This window comes from Hylaeus volcanicus, chromosome 8 (assembly GCF_026283585.1).
Source record: "Hylaeus volcanicus isolate JK05 chromosome 8, UHH_iyHylVolc1.0_haploid, whole genome shotgun sequence".
NCBI classification, from domain to species: Eukaryota; Metazoa; Arthropoda; class Insecta; order Hymenoptera; family Colletidae; genus Hylaeus; species Hylaeus volcanicus.
The window spans coordinates 3,950,042-3,966,778 of NC_071983.1; the positions used below are offsets into that span (position 1 = coordinate 3,950,042).

The following is a 16,737-nucleotide window of genomic DNA, read 5'->3' on the forward strand; positions in this document are numbered from 1 at the left end:
GAAGATTACATAATGCTTACGCGACGCTGTAGAACAAATGTCGTCCTCCTAGAGAGTTGTTTTCTAGGACAACGTATAATCCAGGGCAATCTGCCGGGTAATGCATCTCTAGTTGTATCCGATTTATCCGAGTTTGCTTTCGGTCGAACCGTGAAAGTTTCCTGTCGGATAACAACCTCTCGCCGCGTCTCGGAATGCGATTGCTACTCCGAGCATTTTCGCGTAATCTCTAGACGAGATGCAAATAGACTTCCCTTCTTAAACAGTAACGATGTAGTCACCGTTTATCATTTTCTTGCTCGTTCGTTTGCTACCGGATGCATTTTTATCGCGACTCCAGCGGCGCGAGTTCGCGATACCTCTGTCTTCCTTCCTCTTCGCGAATCCGCACCGAATCAAACTTTTTTGTGTTTTCGTTTGTACAGCCATCGGTCAGAAAGGTAATCCTTTAAACGATACAAAGGCGGAGCTGCTTTCCTTTCAGCGCGGTGTGCTGTTCGAACCTGTTTCCTTTCTTTCGCATCCACAAAGAACGAACTTAATAAATTGGGCTGCGATGAAAGGACTCGAGAAGCCAGAAGAATAAAAATCAATTCTACTCGAACGAGCGCATTGTGTGTCGCAGAGATCTCCCTGACCGATACAGTATATCCTGCGCTTCGCAGGAAGTCGAACAACTAATTTATTGCGATGGTGTAACAAACAATTGAAAAGCCTTGGGTATATTAAAGGTGCAACTTCCAGATGCGAAAGCTTCCCTCGTTAGGCATGTTTCTACCGCTATGTTTGCAACGTAATGTCTCTGCACCATTAATTTGACATATTTCGCTATTCTGTTGTTCCTCCAGCCAGTTCGCCGTTGAATACCGAACAAAGTCGCGAAACTTCGCGGAACCGGATTAGGCGAGCCCCTTAGCGAGCAACGCCGCGAGAACGAAAACAGAGGTATCCAAGATTATGGAGAAGTTTACCGTGGAGACTGAAAGGGCACGGTTATTGTTGTCGCGGCTTTACGAGGAAAGTTGCGCAATCTTGCTGAACGATACATCTGGCAGATCAAATGAAATGCAAAACATACCGTCGGACCATCCGAATAAAACAGCGCCTCTCTTAAGGGATACCGATCGAAAAAATCTCGGAAATCGCTCCGCTCGACTACGATTTTTCGCGAGAGAGTCTTCATCGTTTTCTCGCCTCGCGACAGCGAATAGAATTCAACGACGATCATCGACGCGAGAACGAATGGTCGATTCCTGGGTAGCTTCGACCCGATGGCGATTACTCGAGACTCCTGGGAGCTAGTCGAGACACGGGACGACGATAAAGAGGACAGAATCGCGAGACAAAAGGTTGACGGTCTACTCGAGATAGAGGACACATTACGTTTTCCAACGGAATTCTTTTCCAGCATCTCACGGAGAATTAGGACCCATTATCCGTTCCAAAAGCAATTCCTTCGACGGAGTTTGCCGCGAGATTAAACGAACCCTCGAAACGACAGCTCCTGCCGGAGAGCTGATTTCTCCTTTCCGGACATTACCGAAGCCCCGATTTTCCGGGCACGAGGACTGATTTATACTAATTAAAAAATGGTCGTGACTCACCGCCGTGATAAGAACTTCCTCGATGAGGAGTATAGACGCCGGTCCTGGGCTCGGGGCAGTGGTTCGGCGTGTAATACTGCATCGGGGGATGGTGCATGTAATTGTTCGGGGTGCTCGGCACGTGTACCGGGTGGCAGTGCATGCATCTCCGCGGTGTCTCCGGCACGGCCTGAGAAAAAGAAAGTCCTGCAATGCACCGGTGAATGTAACGGGCGTATTCGCGTTGAATCTGCGCCGACGTCCTCTGGAAATTAAACGCCGTCGGATTTATCGATAGGAGAAAGTGTCGCAAATGGAATACCGATTAGAGGATGAATGCCGCGAGTAATTCTCGCGGTCCTGATTAACGATTCGCCCCTGAGGTGAATAGTAACCGTGAGCGATCATCGATTTCGAGCTCCATAATTGAATCCTGGCTACCGTGCATTGATTTCTTGCTATTTCAACGCGCCTAAGGAGAAGCGCGACGCGATAATCCATTGTATGCCAACGTTCTGCTTGCGGAACATTTGGAAAAGCATACTATTCTCGATATTCGTATACAGGTTGTCCCATTTCACATTTGCTGTTCTCTCGCAGATTCCTGTCGATGCTTTCGTATAGGAATTGCAGTGGAATAGGGATACTCTTCGGAAACGCGGTACACGCACAATGGCGGTTAAGCCCTCAACGAGGTAATTGCCGTAGTCTGCGTTCAATAAGTGCTTATTCTATGGGCTCGTAATCAACCTTCCTCGAAAATTAGCGTCTCCATTGGGCATTGTGCAACATCGCACGGAACCAACGGTTCCCGCCCTCGTTAACACGGACCTGGTTTAATCGCGAATTTTCTCTGCAAATATATCATTCGTATCTCCTACGATTCTAGTTTAATAGAATTTCCGACTATTTTACCCGTCGCGCATCGAGAGTTCGTCGAAGCACGGTTTCGAAAAGTGCTCGATCGTGTCCCCCAACCGCTTCCCAAAATCATTAGAAGCCTCGACGTACAACAATAGTCCTGTCTGATCGATGCTCGTTCACAGAAAAAAAAAAATGACCAAGGAAACTGCGGAAACTAAAAAGGAGAGTATTTCCATGGCGCGCTAATAGCCCCGGCGCATTCACCAGAAGAATGGTCCTGGCTGCGAGCGAAAACGGCTAGAAGCCAATGGTTTTTGTTACCTGCATAGAGTGCTGGGATCGCAGGGATCTTATCGAACCAGCAGCGTGCAGCGAGGGCACGCTACCCCCGAAGCTCATCGAGGAATTTCTGCAACCGCCTGGGGTGGACCAACCCCCGCGGACGCTGGCCGATGTCCACCCCATCCCGCTGCCGCAGTCGTCGACCAGCATTTTTACGGCAGACCGTGCATTTCACTGATCCTCTCGCCGACCCGTCGTTCGAATTCACCGATCCTCCTTGCGCTAATTACAGAGAGGGCGGTCCGTCGTTCAAAGGTTTTTACTTAATCGCGTTTGCCACGGCGACCTCGTGTCGCGGACGACGGTTTCATCGTACTCGGCCAGAGTCATCGTCTCCTTTTTTTCGAGGACACCTGGAAAGAGAAAAAGAGCACGAGGTTAGACACGCGTAATTCGATCCCAAGGAAAATCTATGCTCGCGAAAAACAGAGCACGACTTCATCGTAATCGTGTCAAGTTTTCGCGGGTATCGTACGTCTTGCGGCTGCACTGGCTGCATTGGTATGCAACGGGAAACACGCAGTCCTGCCGCGGCTGGTTTCGAAATATCCTCGATAATGCCGAGCATGCACAGCGTGTCCGCCGTGTGACGGGGCGACGGTGTTAATTGCAGGACTACGTGCCTTGACGAAGACGCGCGTTACGAGATATTAAATAGTAATGGACATCTGAAAGCAGTTCCGTCGCGCCACCATATCTGCCGCGCGTGGAAAACGCTGGCTGGGATTTCGACCGTCGAAATACCGAGAAAAATGGGAACGCAGAAATTCGTAACGACGAAACATCGCGTACGACTTCTCAGTCAAATAACCTCTATTTCGAAGAATTTATAGTTTCCGTGGTCGGTCCGATGGCCAGTCTTTTTGCAAACTCGATACCGCTAACCCACGATCGTCAAGTTCCGCGATACGAACGAGAAGGCCGGAAACAAATGGCGGATTTGTATTCGCCGTCCGAGTTCAACGTATATTTCAACTTTACCGTCGCCGCGAGAAGGCGGAATCTCGGCAACGGCTGCAAAAACAACCGGACCGTAAATCCTTTTCTAAAACACTATTTAATCGAAACACTTGGCCGAAGAAAACGCCGGCAACCTATCCGTATCCCGCACCGGAAGTCTGCTTCTATAGAAGTCATTAAAACTTCTATAAACTCCCCTCGCAAGCTTTTTAAATATTCCAGCGAAATACTTGTTTTCAAATTAATATTCGGTGGTAATTCTTACATCAGAACACCATGACACCTCTTCAACGCTCGGCCGATCACGGGTGAAGCACTTTTTCTTTCAAAACCAACCGTGCCGCGACGTAACAACTTTCTTAGACGTCGATCGCCATCTATGTCGCCCTTCAAAGGCCGTCTCTCCCTTTCCACGAAGCGAGGAAAAAAAGGAAGCTACTCAACACACTCCCCAAGATCCTCGTTTTCTTAGGGTCTGGGGTCAAAGCAACCCCGAGATCTGCTGCAGGGCCTGTCGATCTCTCACGAAAGCGTGGCTTCAGTGGAAGCTGTGCGAAGTACACAGTGTTCTGAAAAGTTACAACACCGAGTTCTACTCGACGTACAACAGCGAAGAATCAAGTTGCGATACATCCCTCTGCATCGTAGCTTCGCGTGTACGATCTCGTAAGCCTGCGCACTACCTCGACACCCTGTATGTCGGTCTTGGGGTTCATTTGGCCGGGAGTCGAGTATTAGGGTAGCCTGGCGCGACGCGGCGTAAGATGCGAGTTGACAGAGGCTACGAAGTTCCGATCGTGGCTGGATAGAAGCGCGATGACCAACCCTGGGGTGAGGCTGGATAATCCCTCTAGATTGAATCCAGTATCCCCGAGTATAGAAGCAACCCTGCGTCTATCCGAGGTGTAACCGTGGCTGTTCGATCTATCCGAGGCGACCAGCGTCTGAAATTCCGTATGAAAACATTCCGGAGAAGCGTGCAGGGACTTCGAGGACCGAACAAAGCGCATCGTTGTTATCTTCCGTCCCCGTCTGATCTTCGAGGAAGGGTCGCGGGTGGATCGAAGTGTCCGACAGGAAGTTGGACCGCGCGAACAGCACGTACTCGGTGCCGCTTCGATCTACTTGTGTTTTTGCTTTTTTATGACGGTACAGTTCGCAAAGGATGCCTCGGTCGACGGGCTTGTTTTGTAAATTGACGCTCGCGACGAACGTGTTGCTGCAGGAAGGAAATTGGGAGAGACGGCTGGAATGTGAAATGCGAAGTTTCCTATCCCCCCGTTTTTTATTTCGCAATTTTATTCGACGTTTATTCCACGCCCTTGTCGCGAGTCGTTCCGTTTCGTTTTGCGTTCGTTTGACGGATTTTATTTTCCGCTCGTTAGGTCGAACGGAAAGACATCGTACACGGGGAATACCCTATTTTATTTCCACGTTATACCTAAAATTTGCAATTTTCTCGAGATGGTTTAACAATATTTTTCTTCCCGTGCCGTCTCTACCATAGATTATCGAGACTCGATCGCTTCGAAATCGAACGCTCCGCTTCTGCGTTATAGGTTGAGTGCTATCCGACCGTTTCGCGGAACTTTCGAGTCGACAAATATTATTCAACCAGAAATGAAAACTGTTACATGAGTCAATTTTCCAGAGAGAGACAAAATTATTCCGACGTCTTTCGATCGGTAAATGCCGCTGATCTTTCGAAAATACCGACCGGTACATCCAGCGACCCGCTTATCGATTTATCGATGAAGCTTCGAGAAAATCGAACGTTCACAGGATCGAAGCCAGGATGCGAAACGTGCCATATCAGCACATGCCTCTAAAGTTTACTCCCGTGGTGACCCTCCTGTTTTTGTCTTCGAGATTCCCCTCCCAACCCCGCTGTCCTAAAGCCAGAAATAAAGGCGTCTCGATTTCAATTTCTTGCCGAGTTCGGATTGAATTCCTGGCTTAACGAGCGTCCTTTTTCCCCCGAGGCTTAAAGGGTCCTCGGAGCCCTCCATACGTTCGCCGATAATTATTGCCGATCGACGTCGATATCAGCTTCAATAGCAGCAGTTTGTACGTAAACGATTCTCGTTATTGCGATATCTACGAGAAATTGAAATCCGCTTTCGGATTCGATTCTAGCTCCTTCGGTTTCCCGCGTTCGAATGCTGAATCTCAGGAGTCGTCGACTACCTTGACGTTCTTTCTATATATCACAGACTCGATTCCGTTTTTCGTACAGTTCTCGTCAGTCTAATCGACTTTGTTAAATTAGCTCTATTTACACGTAAGATCCCGAAGAATTCGTCAACAGCCTCGGAATCTGAACGCCAACGGTACGCGGCCTGAAAATTTATCGATAGTCCTTTCCATTCCGCGTCGTTTCTTTATCGACATTATTGCACGGGTATTATCCGCATATTGAGAGCGGCACTAAATCGAATTCTCTTTGAATTTACAGCCCGGGACGCGACGGGTAGTGTCGTTCCGGTTGAAATTTTCCTCATTGTATCGCGAGGAGTTTTCCACGGTAGTAAGAACGGCATTACCAGGAATCCCGGTATAAAGGGAATTCGTCTTCGATCTTACGGACGCCGCCTCAAAGTCGATTTTTCTCCAGCGATTACCTTCGGTCCGCATTCACGCTCGAGGAAAATGGAAAATATCGCGGAGCCTACTCGTCGTTCTCCATTTTCTATTTCGTACCCGTTTCTATCCGACGCGACGGCAAGATTAAATACCGCCTACAATCCAATACATTCGCGAAAAATTTCTGCAAAGTGTTTTCTTTGGCACACAAATCACCGAGAAAAATTCTCCTAATCTTAATTTGTACATACTACTACAACGTACGCGATTAACGGAAAATGAACGACAGCGCGGGTGTACGTGTACTTCGCTCGAAAATCCATCGTTGGATCGGACGAAGAGAAAGCGTCAAGTATGCGCGACAGCTCGTTCCGAAACTATTATACGGAAAAGTTTAAATGATCCAGCCTGTAAATGTCGGCCGACCGCGGATCATCGCGCCAGGCGTTCGTCAAATTAATGCAGTTTAAAGGAATATTTTGCGCCTGGTTGACCGACAGCGATCCCGCTCGTTAAACCACTCTTTCTTTCTGTCAGCGTTCCGCTCCGATCGTTAAATATTTTTCCACTTTGTTATCGCGAAGCTTGCGCTCCGAGGTAAATCGTTCCGTGTCAAACGCTCGCTAGACCCGTAAAATGCGGAAAATACAGTGTTGGAAAGAAAGTCTCGGTGGAAATACGAATTTTATGCGCGACCACGGAAAGATTTTCCCAACCCGAAGGGGAAAGGGACCGGTAACGAACACCGATGTCCGTCACGCCGTGTTCGCACCGTTGCAGAACGCCGTAAGGTCAGTCGCGACACGCTTCGAATGTTGGTGTATTATTGATTTCATCCCGCAGAGAACGCTCCCTGTCTGCGTGTACACGACCTGCCACCTACGCATCCAGCTTCTAACGACGAGGGTTTCAACTGCATCCGCGAAACCTTGGAACGTTTTCGTGTGGACGTACGATCTTTGGCTCGACGAACCGCGATGAACGGATGTTCCTCGAAACGACGCGCGATCCTGTACGCGTTCGATAACATCGAAACTGATGAAATCGCCGTTTGTTTTTAAGCCAAAGGCACGCAAGGTGCCCCGGACGGTTAGTCGTCGGTGAAAGAAGCTTATCAGGATTATACTCGATTCCCAGTCGACCGGAAGCTCTCATCGGTGTCACGGCATGACGACGTCTGCAGCCAGCGCAGAAAAGAAGCAAAGCGCGTTAACATGTACCGTGCTTTATCGGGTCAGGTCGGAGAAATTGAACGCTCGTCCAAGTGTCCCCGTTTTCTCGACGCACAAGGAACCCCGATAACTCTGTTGTGCTTTCGCCTGTCAGGAACACGCTGACCATCGCCTTTGCGGAGAACGAAGCCCGAGGCGATCGCTTTTTTTTTTAACCAAAAGTAACGAAAAAGTCCGACGTTTCTGCACCGACATCTTGTACATCCGTGATTTCAGCTTTAGATTTCCGCGTTCGCAAGGATCTCCGAGGATACGTCAAAGTACCTCGACGAGGAAGAACAAAACTGACGTTCTGTGTCGTGACTTTCCCGATAGAAGGAACGCTCGATGTATTCGCACCGATTTTCCGCTTTTTTTCGCTCGTAATTCAGTTTACAAGCGCATCGTTCATTCAGAACCTGGAACAAGTTAGGGAGCCATCGAGACGAAACTTGACGAGGCCGAATTAATCCGATAATGCGCTGATCGTCGCGCATCACCTCCCAATTGCTCAAACGACCCGACGACTCGAGTTTTCCGTATCTTCGGAACTTCCTGAGCGAGCAGTTTGATAGACCGTCCAGGAAGCAGCGTCGAGAAATTAAAAGTTTGAGGAGCTGCTGATCGACGGAAAATCGAATCACGAGGAAGCCTGTGCGCGATATTGGCTCTCCTCTCGTTATTTTTACCGCGGTTCGCATCTTTTCGATCGCGATTTCCCATAAACCACGCCAATCGCTAGATGTTTGTAGGAATGGAGCCATTATCGGCTTAAAATAATTAATATATAAGAATACGATTCGATTGCATTTACAAAGTCAAAAGGAAAGTCTTCGCTAAATTAAAGTTAAATCGTCCGACTGTAATTAGAATTTACTTAACAATTGATCGTTGGTGGAACGAGCGTCGATTCCGTCAAATAAACTGAATCAACTTCCGTAAGAACTTTCTTTCCAATCTTACAAGTTTGGGTCGGACAAAGAGCGTCCAACGTCAACGTCTCCGAAGCTACACAGAGTCCTTTCACGGGTGCCTTTCAAGTTTCTGGGAAAAGTTTTTGTAATTTCGTGATCGAGACTCTCGCAACGATGTTGTCTCCGGCATCGAAAAGCATGGCTGACGATAAGAACGCGTCGAAGATGTCCGACCTAACGTTCGGTCTGGCAGCTGTGCGGACGACAGCCGAGCTTCGAAAGCAGATATGAGTGAAATTCTTATCTCGATAAAAATGTCGAGCGACGATTAAAGGATAACCGAGTTTCGAAACGTTCCTCGTTCTATCGAAATTGCAATCCAAATTGGACGAACCAATTACGCGTTCACTTCTTTCGAACAAACGCGTGCTCATCTCTGTTCGTAAACAAGATGTCTCTAAACGAGGGAACCACGACGAAACTCTACTTAAGTCGCCGAATTGTCGAGCGGCTCCGCATCCAATTGCGACTCTTGTTAATTTGCCGCCCGGAGAGCAGCTCGACGCGACAGGAAGCGAATCGCGAACGAGAACGCGGCTTTACGTTTTGGCTGAATATGTATGAATACGCAGCAGCGCGCTCCATTCGATTCTCATAAATAAATCTCAGCGACATAGCGACACTCTGACGGACGCACGTTTCGATCCAATGTAAGCCTCCGATCCGTTCTTTCATCCGACACTTTCCGATTCAGAATTATATAAATATTCAGATATGACGAGAGATCCCGCGGATTTGCATTAGACAACGATTCTAACGAAAATCAAACTAGAAGTCGACGAACGGAGATTTCGTTTCCGTTGACGAATTCCACCCTTTCCACGCGAAACCCCCTTTTTAACGGAACGAACAATAAAAGGGTCGCTGGAAGTGGTTCGGTCTCTGTATATTTGCGTGCACACAAAGGAATTACCGTCCCCAAGACTCTCATTTGTTCTCGAGTCATCGCTGTCTGCGCGGAAATGACTCTTGTATCGACGCTTCCTCTCGGCACCCTCGTCCGACGACTGCTTCAGCCTCTTTTCTCCCTCGTCTGTTAGGCCAAGGGAGCCTGTACCTCGCCGAAAATGCGAACTCGGAACACGCGAGACCTCCTCGGTGTTCCAGGAGTCAGCCACGGTTCGGTTAGTCTGGCACAATTATCAGAAGTACCTACTCGCGAGAAATGTCGGCTAAACCGCGCAAAATTTATTTAAAGGACTTGCTTGTACATCCCATGGTTTCGAAGATGGCATCGGAAGGCTGAAACTTTAGGCCGTAGTTTCACCCCTTGAACTTGAGATCCAAAGTTTCGTGAAAACTGGAGAGGTGGGAGGATGGTCCTTGTCAGACTTTCGGCAATAATAGTCGAAGCAATCAGCCTTCGTGAAATCGAGAGAACCAATAGTACTCCTTCGATTGATTAGTATTTAACGTTACTCGATAGCCTACAATTGGAAGCCTAATCGATCTCAAGAGTAACGTATCGATGCACTGGTAAAACCAATCTGCTGTCACGAGACCTATCGTGTTCGTATTACGCGATCATTTCCAAGTAAACGGAGCTGATATTTCGACGATATATTTTTCGAGTTTATTTCGATGCTAATGTAAGATAAGAACGACGGTCCTCCTCGTTATATGTATTTCCAATCTTTTTCTATTCTCTATTTCAATTTGTCGCACCGTGTCCACATTTTATGAGATTCGCCTGATCGTAACGAGGAATTATGATCGTGCCCGTGATATTTTGCAGATTCATCGCGACCAGCGTAACAACGTCGTTAATTAATGAATCCATTTCAATTAAAATCGCGATACATCCGACGATGCCGACGTGGCGCACCCGTGCGCGGTCGTGTTTTACGAGCGCGAATCGTTTGAACAACCAATCCCAACAAATTTTTTGTTTGCATAAATACTATTAGTAACAACCCAAATAACGATCGTCGCGCTTGTAAATTAGTAAGGACGTCCGATAATTCCGATATCATTTGCCAAATCCTCGACGTGCTCGTTCGCTCGCGATAGAATTTATCACTTGTTGGTAATAAAAACATTCGTTTCGTACACTAAACTCCTCTTTCGATGACTGTCGCGCAAATGTTATCTTCCTGAAGAGAGAGACACTCGTCGCAATCGAACTTGCCAAAGTAGTACGATAACAGCGGACAAATGGGTACCCTGTTGTTCCGCAACGAGCTTAATGGAATCCGTCGACTGATAAAACACCGCGAATAAATGAAGCAAAATTATCCATCGCCCGGACGATTTCACTCTTCGTGCTCCGAATGCATCGGAAGTACCATGTTTATCGTACAGAGTATCGTTCAAGTATCGCGTAAAGTTTCTTGTTTGTTCGAGGAGTCCAACGATAAACGTCAACATTTTATACCATCCGCGCATTGTTTCCCAACAACGATGCCACTTTTTAAGGTACGAACGCACCCATTCGGGGAACCGGAAAAATTCAGTCTCGAAGTCAGCACCGAAATAAGGAGGCCGAAATAACATTCGACGTTTTCGCTGTCCGAATTCGCGAAAATGCTCGCTCTCGTTAAACCAAGCCTCCTCTTTTAATATTTCAAGCCGAAATCGATCAGGGCTCGTTTTTAACGCGCATCGATCATCGACGGTCAATTAACCTCGCAGCAGCGGGCCAGCGGCTAATTGCCGCGTTACACGCGGCTGCGACAGCCGCGCGTCTACGTCCTTTCGGAGATCGTTAATTAGCCAAACGAACTCGCTCTCCGATCGCGATATCTTAAACGTCAAACGCGACGGATTATTCGAAATTCGACCAGATGGAAACACGCGGAATCGCATTGTTCGCGGGACGCGCGCTCATTACCGCCGAGTGACACGCGCACAATGGCCGAACCGATGCTCGGCATACGAGTAACGCCAGCGGCGTTTCTACCCCCGAGATCGGTTCCCAGCGATCGCGAACCTTTCTTTTTTCTAATCGCGAAATTCAGCATCGTCGTTCTCTCATTGTGCGATCCCCGCGGACGTGGAATTGAAAATACTCGCGGGAAAATATTTGAAATACGATGACTCCGAAGGCGGATGATGAAGAAGGATTGCAGTGACGCCGAGGCGAATAGAGTGAAACGATACGATAGCTCGGTCTAGTCAGACATCGGACAGAGACAAGGGTGAAAATCAGAATTCGGAGTAAGAGTCGACTCGATACGACGATCTCCGTCATGCCGCGTTCCGTAATGGAAATTTCATTCCATTATCATGCCACGATTGCGATCTTATTTTGGATACCGTTTCGAAGACACGCTTGCAATTTGTATTCGGCAGACTGGAATCCTCTCCAAGTACCACATAAATCTCGTTATACGCACGCCAGCCCCGGGATTTAATGTAAGTACATAAATGTTAGAGGGCTGATTTCAATCCGTTTGGTACTCGTATTTCGCGTATGCGGTTATAAATACAATTCGGCATTGGTTGGCTGGAACGTAGCGACAAAATGCGGCGCGGTCTCTCGCAACGGTGTTTTCGAACACTCGCAAAATCTCGAAATTCGCTCTGCCAGCGAACGTTGATGCAAAATTAATATTGGCGCTTAATAATAGATTTCAGTTATGATATAGAATTTCATTATATCCCGACTGCGATTACGTTATATCAAATTACGTTGGTCCACTATGTTGGTACCGAACCGAGAGAAAAGTCGAGTAGGCAATTTAAATATTATTCGTGCAGAAATTGCTTCTTCGCTCGCCATTGTCGTTCTCATCGACGATAATTTAAAAGGCAACCTCTTTCCCCATTTTCCGAGTCGGAGGCTCTCGATGGCGTAAACTGTTCTCGATTACAGCTCGCGCCGTTCGTTCTCCATCTACTCGTTACAGTTTCCATTTCCTTATCCCTGTAACTGGAAGGGAGGACAAACTTCATCAAGCATCGTCTCCGTTTCAATTTATTACTCCGGGGGATTTTCCAGACTCGCCAGCAGCAAAAACACTTGCCGAGAGAGACGTCTGTTTGTGAAATTTCTGCGAAGCGACCGAAGGATTTGCAAAAACCGTCCAACGCGGTACGCGCTTTTCGTCGACGTCCTATCGCTTTCACGAGCGATCAACGTCCCAATAATTCTTCCAGCGCTCGATAAGTCCTCGGGAGCACGGCACCCGAACTGGAATCGAAACAACCAATTTCCCGTCGCGATGCGAAGCCGACGTAATGGCCCGTCGAACTTCTCGTTACGCTGGAATCTCGTCGAGGGCCCGCGGAGACGGCCGCGTTGGGAATAGAACGGAAACTGCGAGCTAGGGAACTGTCGCGCGAAACGATACTATTTTTGCCACGGACGAGATAGATTTCGAACGGCGAACGTAAAATTCGCCCATGGAGCTTTTCCAGGGAAGATTGATAATCTCGCGGAACGATAAAGATGGATTCGCGTATGTACACAACGGGACCGTGGCCCCAGCGTTTCCCAAAGTTCTCTGCGTCGCGACGTTTGTACGAAAAATGTTGTCGACCGATGAAATTATCGGGACGTTAACGTATAATTCTTTGGCTACGAGATAAAATTGCGAAATAATTGAAAATTGATTCGACTCGATCGCGTGTATGCTCGCCTCTTCGGAGAACATTATTTATTCCCGAGGAAAGCTGTATTCATAGGATCACACCTGTTGGGAAGCCCTGCCGGAGTCGATCGATTTAATGGGAAACAAATAAGGGGTGCTTCGGGTCTGACGAAAAGTTGCCGCCCACGCGATGCAATGTGTTAGCCACTCGGTGTCATCGAAAGGCCAAACCTGCCATTTGCCACGCCATTACGTTTTTAGTCTCGTCAAAGGCCACTTTATTATAAAATGCAAAGAGCTTAAATTTGAACTGGTATGCTTTCTGGTTCGTGAACTGCAGCTTGCAGAGTACATACCGGCGAAGATAAAGAACGCATGATATTAATCATAACACGATTCCCAAGATGATTTTATCAAAATTTCCCCAGCGACTACCGCAGGGTTCGTTCATAATTTATCTTGCCGTGTCCACAAGACTGTATTTTATGTTTATATTTTTATGTTTTAAAATTCAGAAGTTTTACATTTTCATTTGCATGGAGAGTCGCTTTATTCGTACATCGCGTCGATAACATCTAAAGTTTCATTTTTCGAGCGCATTTCAAAGTATAACAACATCGATTTAAAATTTAAATGTATCTGAGACCACGCGTTATTCGTACCTACGCGAGTAACATTTGTATTTTAATTTTCAGAATGTATAAAAACAATGATTTAAAATTTAAATTTCATGGGACACGTCCATTATGTCTACCGATTTCCCTAAAGAGGAGGATCTGTGAAATCAAACAGCAACATAGGGACGGACAAATAAAACACGGTGCTATAGCGTTAAAATAAGAGTCGTAGATAACGTGATTTATAGTGGGTGGGAAGATACATTCCGTCTCGAGCATGATACGACCCGTTTCCGAGATACAGAACCCACGATTCGCGATTAAATTTTCAATGGTATCGTCGCAAGATCGACAGTCATCGCTGCTAACGACCAAAGTGTTCTGTCCCGATTGCGACATCATTTTCCCAAATACTCGATGTACAATTGATCGGGTTCGCAATGCCCTTTTCGTATCTATTCGCGGTCCTTTCCGCTCGGCAAACAGCCGTGCTTTCATCGAAATCGATGTTGAACGAAGGCTCATCGTGATTCGGCAGCCGGCCAGCGCGCGGAGACATCGTCGAATACAAGGTTGCGTTCTATTGAACTCGAGCGAATATTTGCCCGCTCTCGCTGCATAATAATAGGGACCAAGTTCCGTCAGGATCTCTCGCGTGTCCTCCCATCGGCGTAATCAAGAGAACGAGGGGGAATTAACGGGCAGAGCCACTTGGGTCGCTGATAGGCGGCGTGATCTGCATCTTGTTTGCGGATGAGTGATCGAACGTTTCGTAAACAGACGGAAATTTGCAGCCCGTCCGCGCCGCGCATCGCCCGTGCGAACGCATCGCTGCGGCTATAATCCATTGAAAATACCGCTCGCAAGCCAAGCCTCCCGTCCGCTTTGCGATCGATTTACCGCTTTGCCTTTTATCGAAGCGTTTAATAATCCCCTCGCGGGATGACCTTCTGGTAATAAAAGGTACCCACGTGCCTTGCATTCTGCGAACTAGCCGTGAAACACGAGAACGCCGAGGGACTCCGAGATTCCGTTTCACGGAAGTCCTGCGTTGGAACTTCGCGGAGAACTAGAAGAGAAATTAGACTCTTCGTTAACTCTGGAATACTACACCGAGATACCGCATTCTATGCTTTGTCTACCTATTCCTAAGTCATGGAAGGCCTTTTCTCGCTATCTCGCGTTATAATATCTCCATGTACCACCGCCTATACACAGGCCGAGAAACTCTAGTCGAAAGTTCGGAAAATAAAGACACGTCTGTTCGAGCTGAACCACGAGAACCCAACTTCTGTTCGAGATAAGAGTAGACACCACGGCTAACCTCTCCATTAGCTCGAATTTTCCAACAGCTTTCCTGCGACTATCAAGATTCCTCAGCGACCAGACCTACTTTGTAACTTTTAATAAGCTTCACAGACCGACTAGATTTCCATCGGTTTTTGGCGCTCTACGCGTTTCCAGGGCGATGCTTTGCCCGATGCAAGTTTCGCGTTGTCTTGGAACCGGGACGCTGGCAAGTCAGCGAGGACAACGTTTGATCGAGCATTCGTGACACGGACGCTCGTTTCTCTATCGCGAATACAACATGTGTTCTTATATGTTCAAGACAACAACGACGGTCATGCCGAGAGTCTGTCGAGTCAAAATTTTCAACGCAGGTGTCTTATCGAAATCTCCCCTTTTCTATAACGAACACGTACGAAAACCGGAGAGGAGTCCTCGATATATAAGAGTAGCTCTCGAAATTGCGAAGCCAAAATGTATTTTTCGGGAATATCCCAGAAACGAGAGGATGCGATGAAATATATTTTTATTGACAAAAAAATCGGCTCAAATATTAGCTTGCAAACCATCTGCCGCGTCGTCGAAATCGACGCGTGCGAGTTCAATAAATTCCCTTTTTAGCTTAAATCGGCTACACGGTAGACTAAAACATTTAGGAATTGATTTTCAGAGGTCTGTAGCTCGCACGTAACGCTTCAACGCCGATAATTCTTGAAAAATCTCATCCCTTGAAATGAAACTTTTCCCTTTGACCGATAAACCTGTTTCCACGCCGGTACGCGAATTCCACTATGCGAATTCTCGACAGTGAAAGCTCTTCGAAGCGAACGCGAGAGAATGGACGAAAAAAACCCCTTCGTTCCGTACGAAGAACGAATGCGGAGCGTGGCTCGTTCGTCCTCGTAAACCGGAAAGAGCTAATTGAGCCGGTTACACAGACCTATAATTTGCACGCGTAAATATGCGATGATTGTCGGAACAGGGATCGATCGATCAGTAGAATGGCTCGGAACGTTTGCAGCGCGACCATCCGTACTTAGCCGAGCTTCCCATTGATCGCGTGTTTGATCAGCAGCCGATAAACGCGAGATAGGCTCGCGTGTCAACAGATATTTACGTGTTTTTATCCGACTATCTCCACCATTGGGCTTAAAACGAAAACGAGGAGAATTTCCACGCGGTTTGCGAGAAATGGCAATCAGCGTACCAAATAACTAGGATGAATTACTAAAATTTCATCATTGTGTTTTAAAAGTTGCAGCAAAGATCTTATTAAAAATTCGCAGCCATTGGCTCGCTATTACTCGCGACGAAGTATCGTTTGAACAATCTTTAATTGCAAGCCCACTCTTCGTCCCTGACTCGGCGACAGTAGTTACACCGACACGGTCCCAAAGTTGGCCGATTCGAGTGCGAGCACTCGATCGAATCCGATCCGGGAAACTTATTTAATATCGTTGAACGATGTATTACTCCCGTGAAAATGAAGTTCCGCCCGGGATAATATTTTCAACGGGACGAGAGTAACGCTTCTTGCTGCCTTATCTTAATTTCAAACCGAGTTTCAGAGATCTTTCAGGTTATTTCCACAAGCGGAGCAGCGGCAGCGGGAACTCTCGCCTCGTTGCACTCTGTCTTCGGTTCGGTTCTACGCTTCGTCGTCTTTTTCTTTTCTTCTTCTACGTCTTGGTCGTCGTTTTTTGTGCGAGACGGTCCACGCCGCGCGAGCGCAAGCTTTTAAAGACCTTTAGCAGCGGTGGTTTCAGAGGCGCCGTTCCGGTTCA

General features: G+C 47.4%; 1 protein-coding gene across 6 annotated transcripts in view; it reads right to left on the reverse strand.

Annotated features, from left to right (window-relative positions):
• Positions 1–16,737, reverse strand: part of LOC128881065 (monocarboxylate transporter 10-like) — an 81,621-nt gene that overhangs the window by 41,245 nt on the left and 23,639 nt on the right. For 5 of the 6 annotated variants that reach the window (XM_054131740.1, XM_054131741.1, XM_054131739.1 and 2 more), the window contains 2 exons: positions 2,769–3,142; positions 1,605–1,848 (listed from right to left, as the gene is read on the reverse strand). In XM_054131740.1, the coding sequence (XP_053987715.1) occupies positions 1,605–1,848; positions 2,769–2,939 (415 nt within the window). In that variant the 5' untranslated portion in view covers positions 2,940–3,142. The remainder of the gene's footprint in view (positions 1–1,604; positions 1,849–2,768; positions 3,143–16,737) is intronic. The other variant, XM_054131743.1, reaches the window with a different exon arrangement.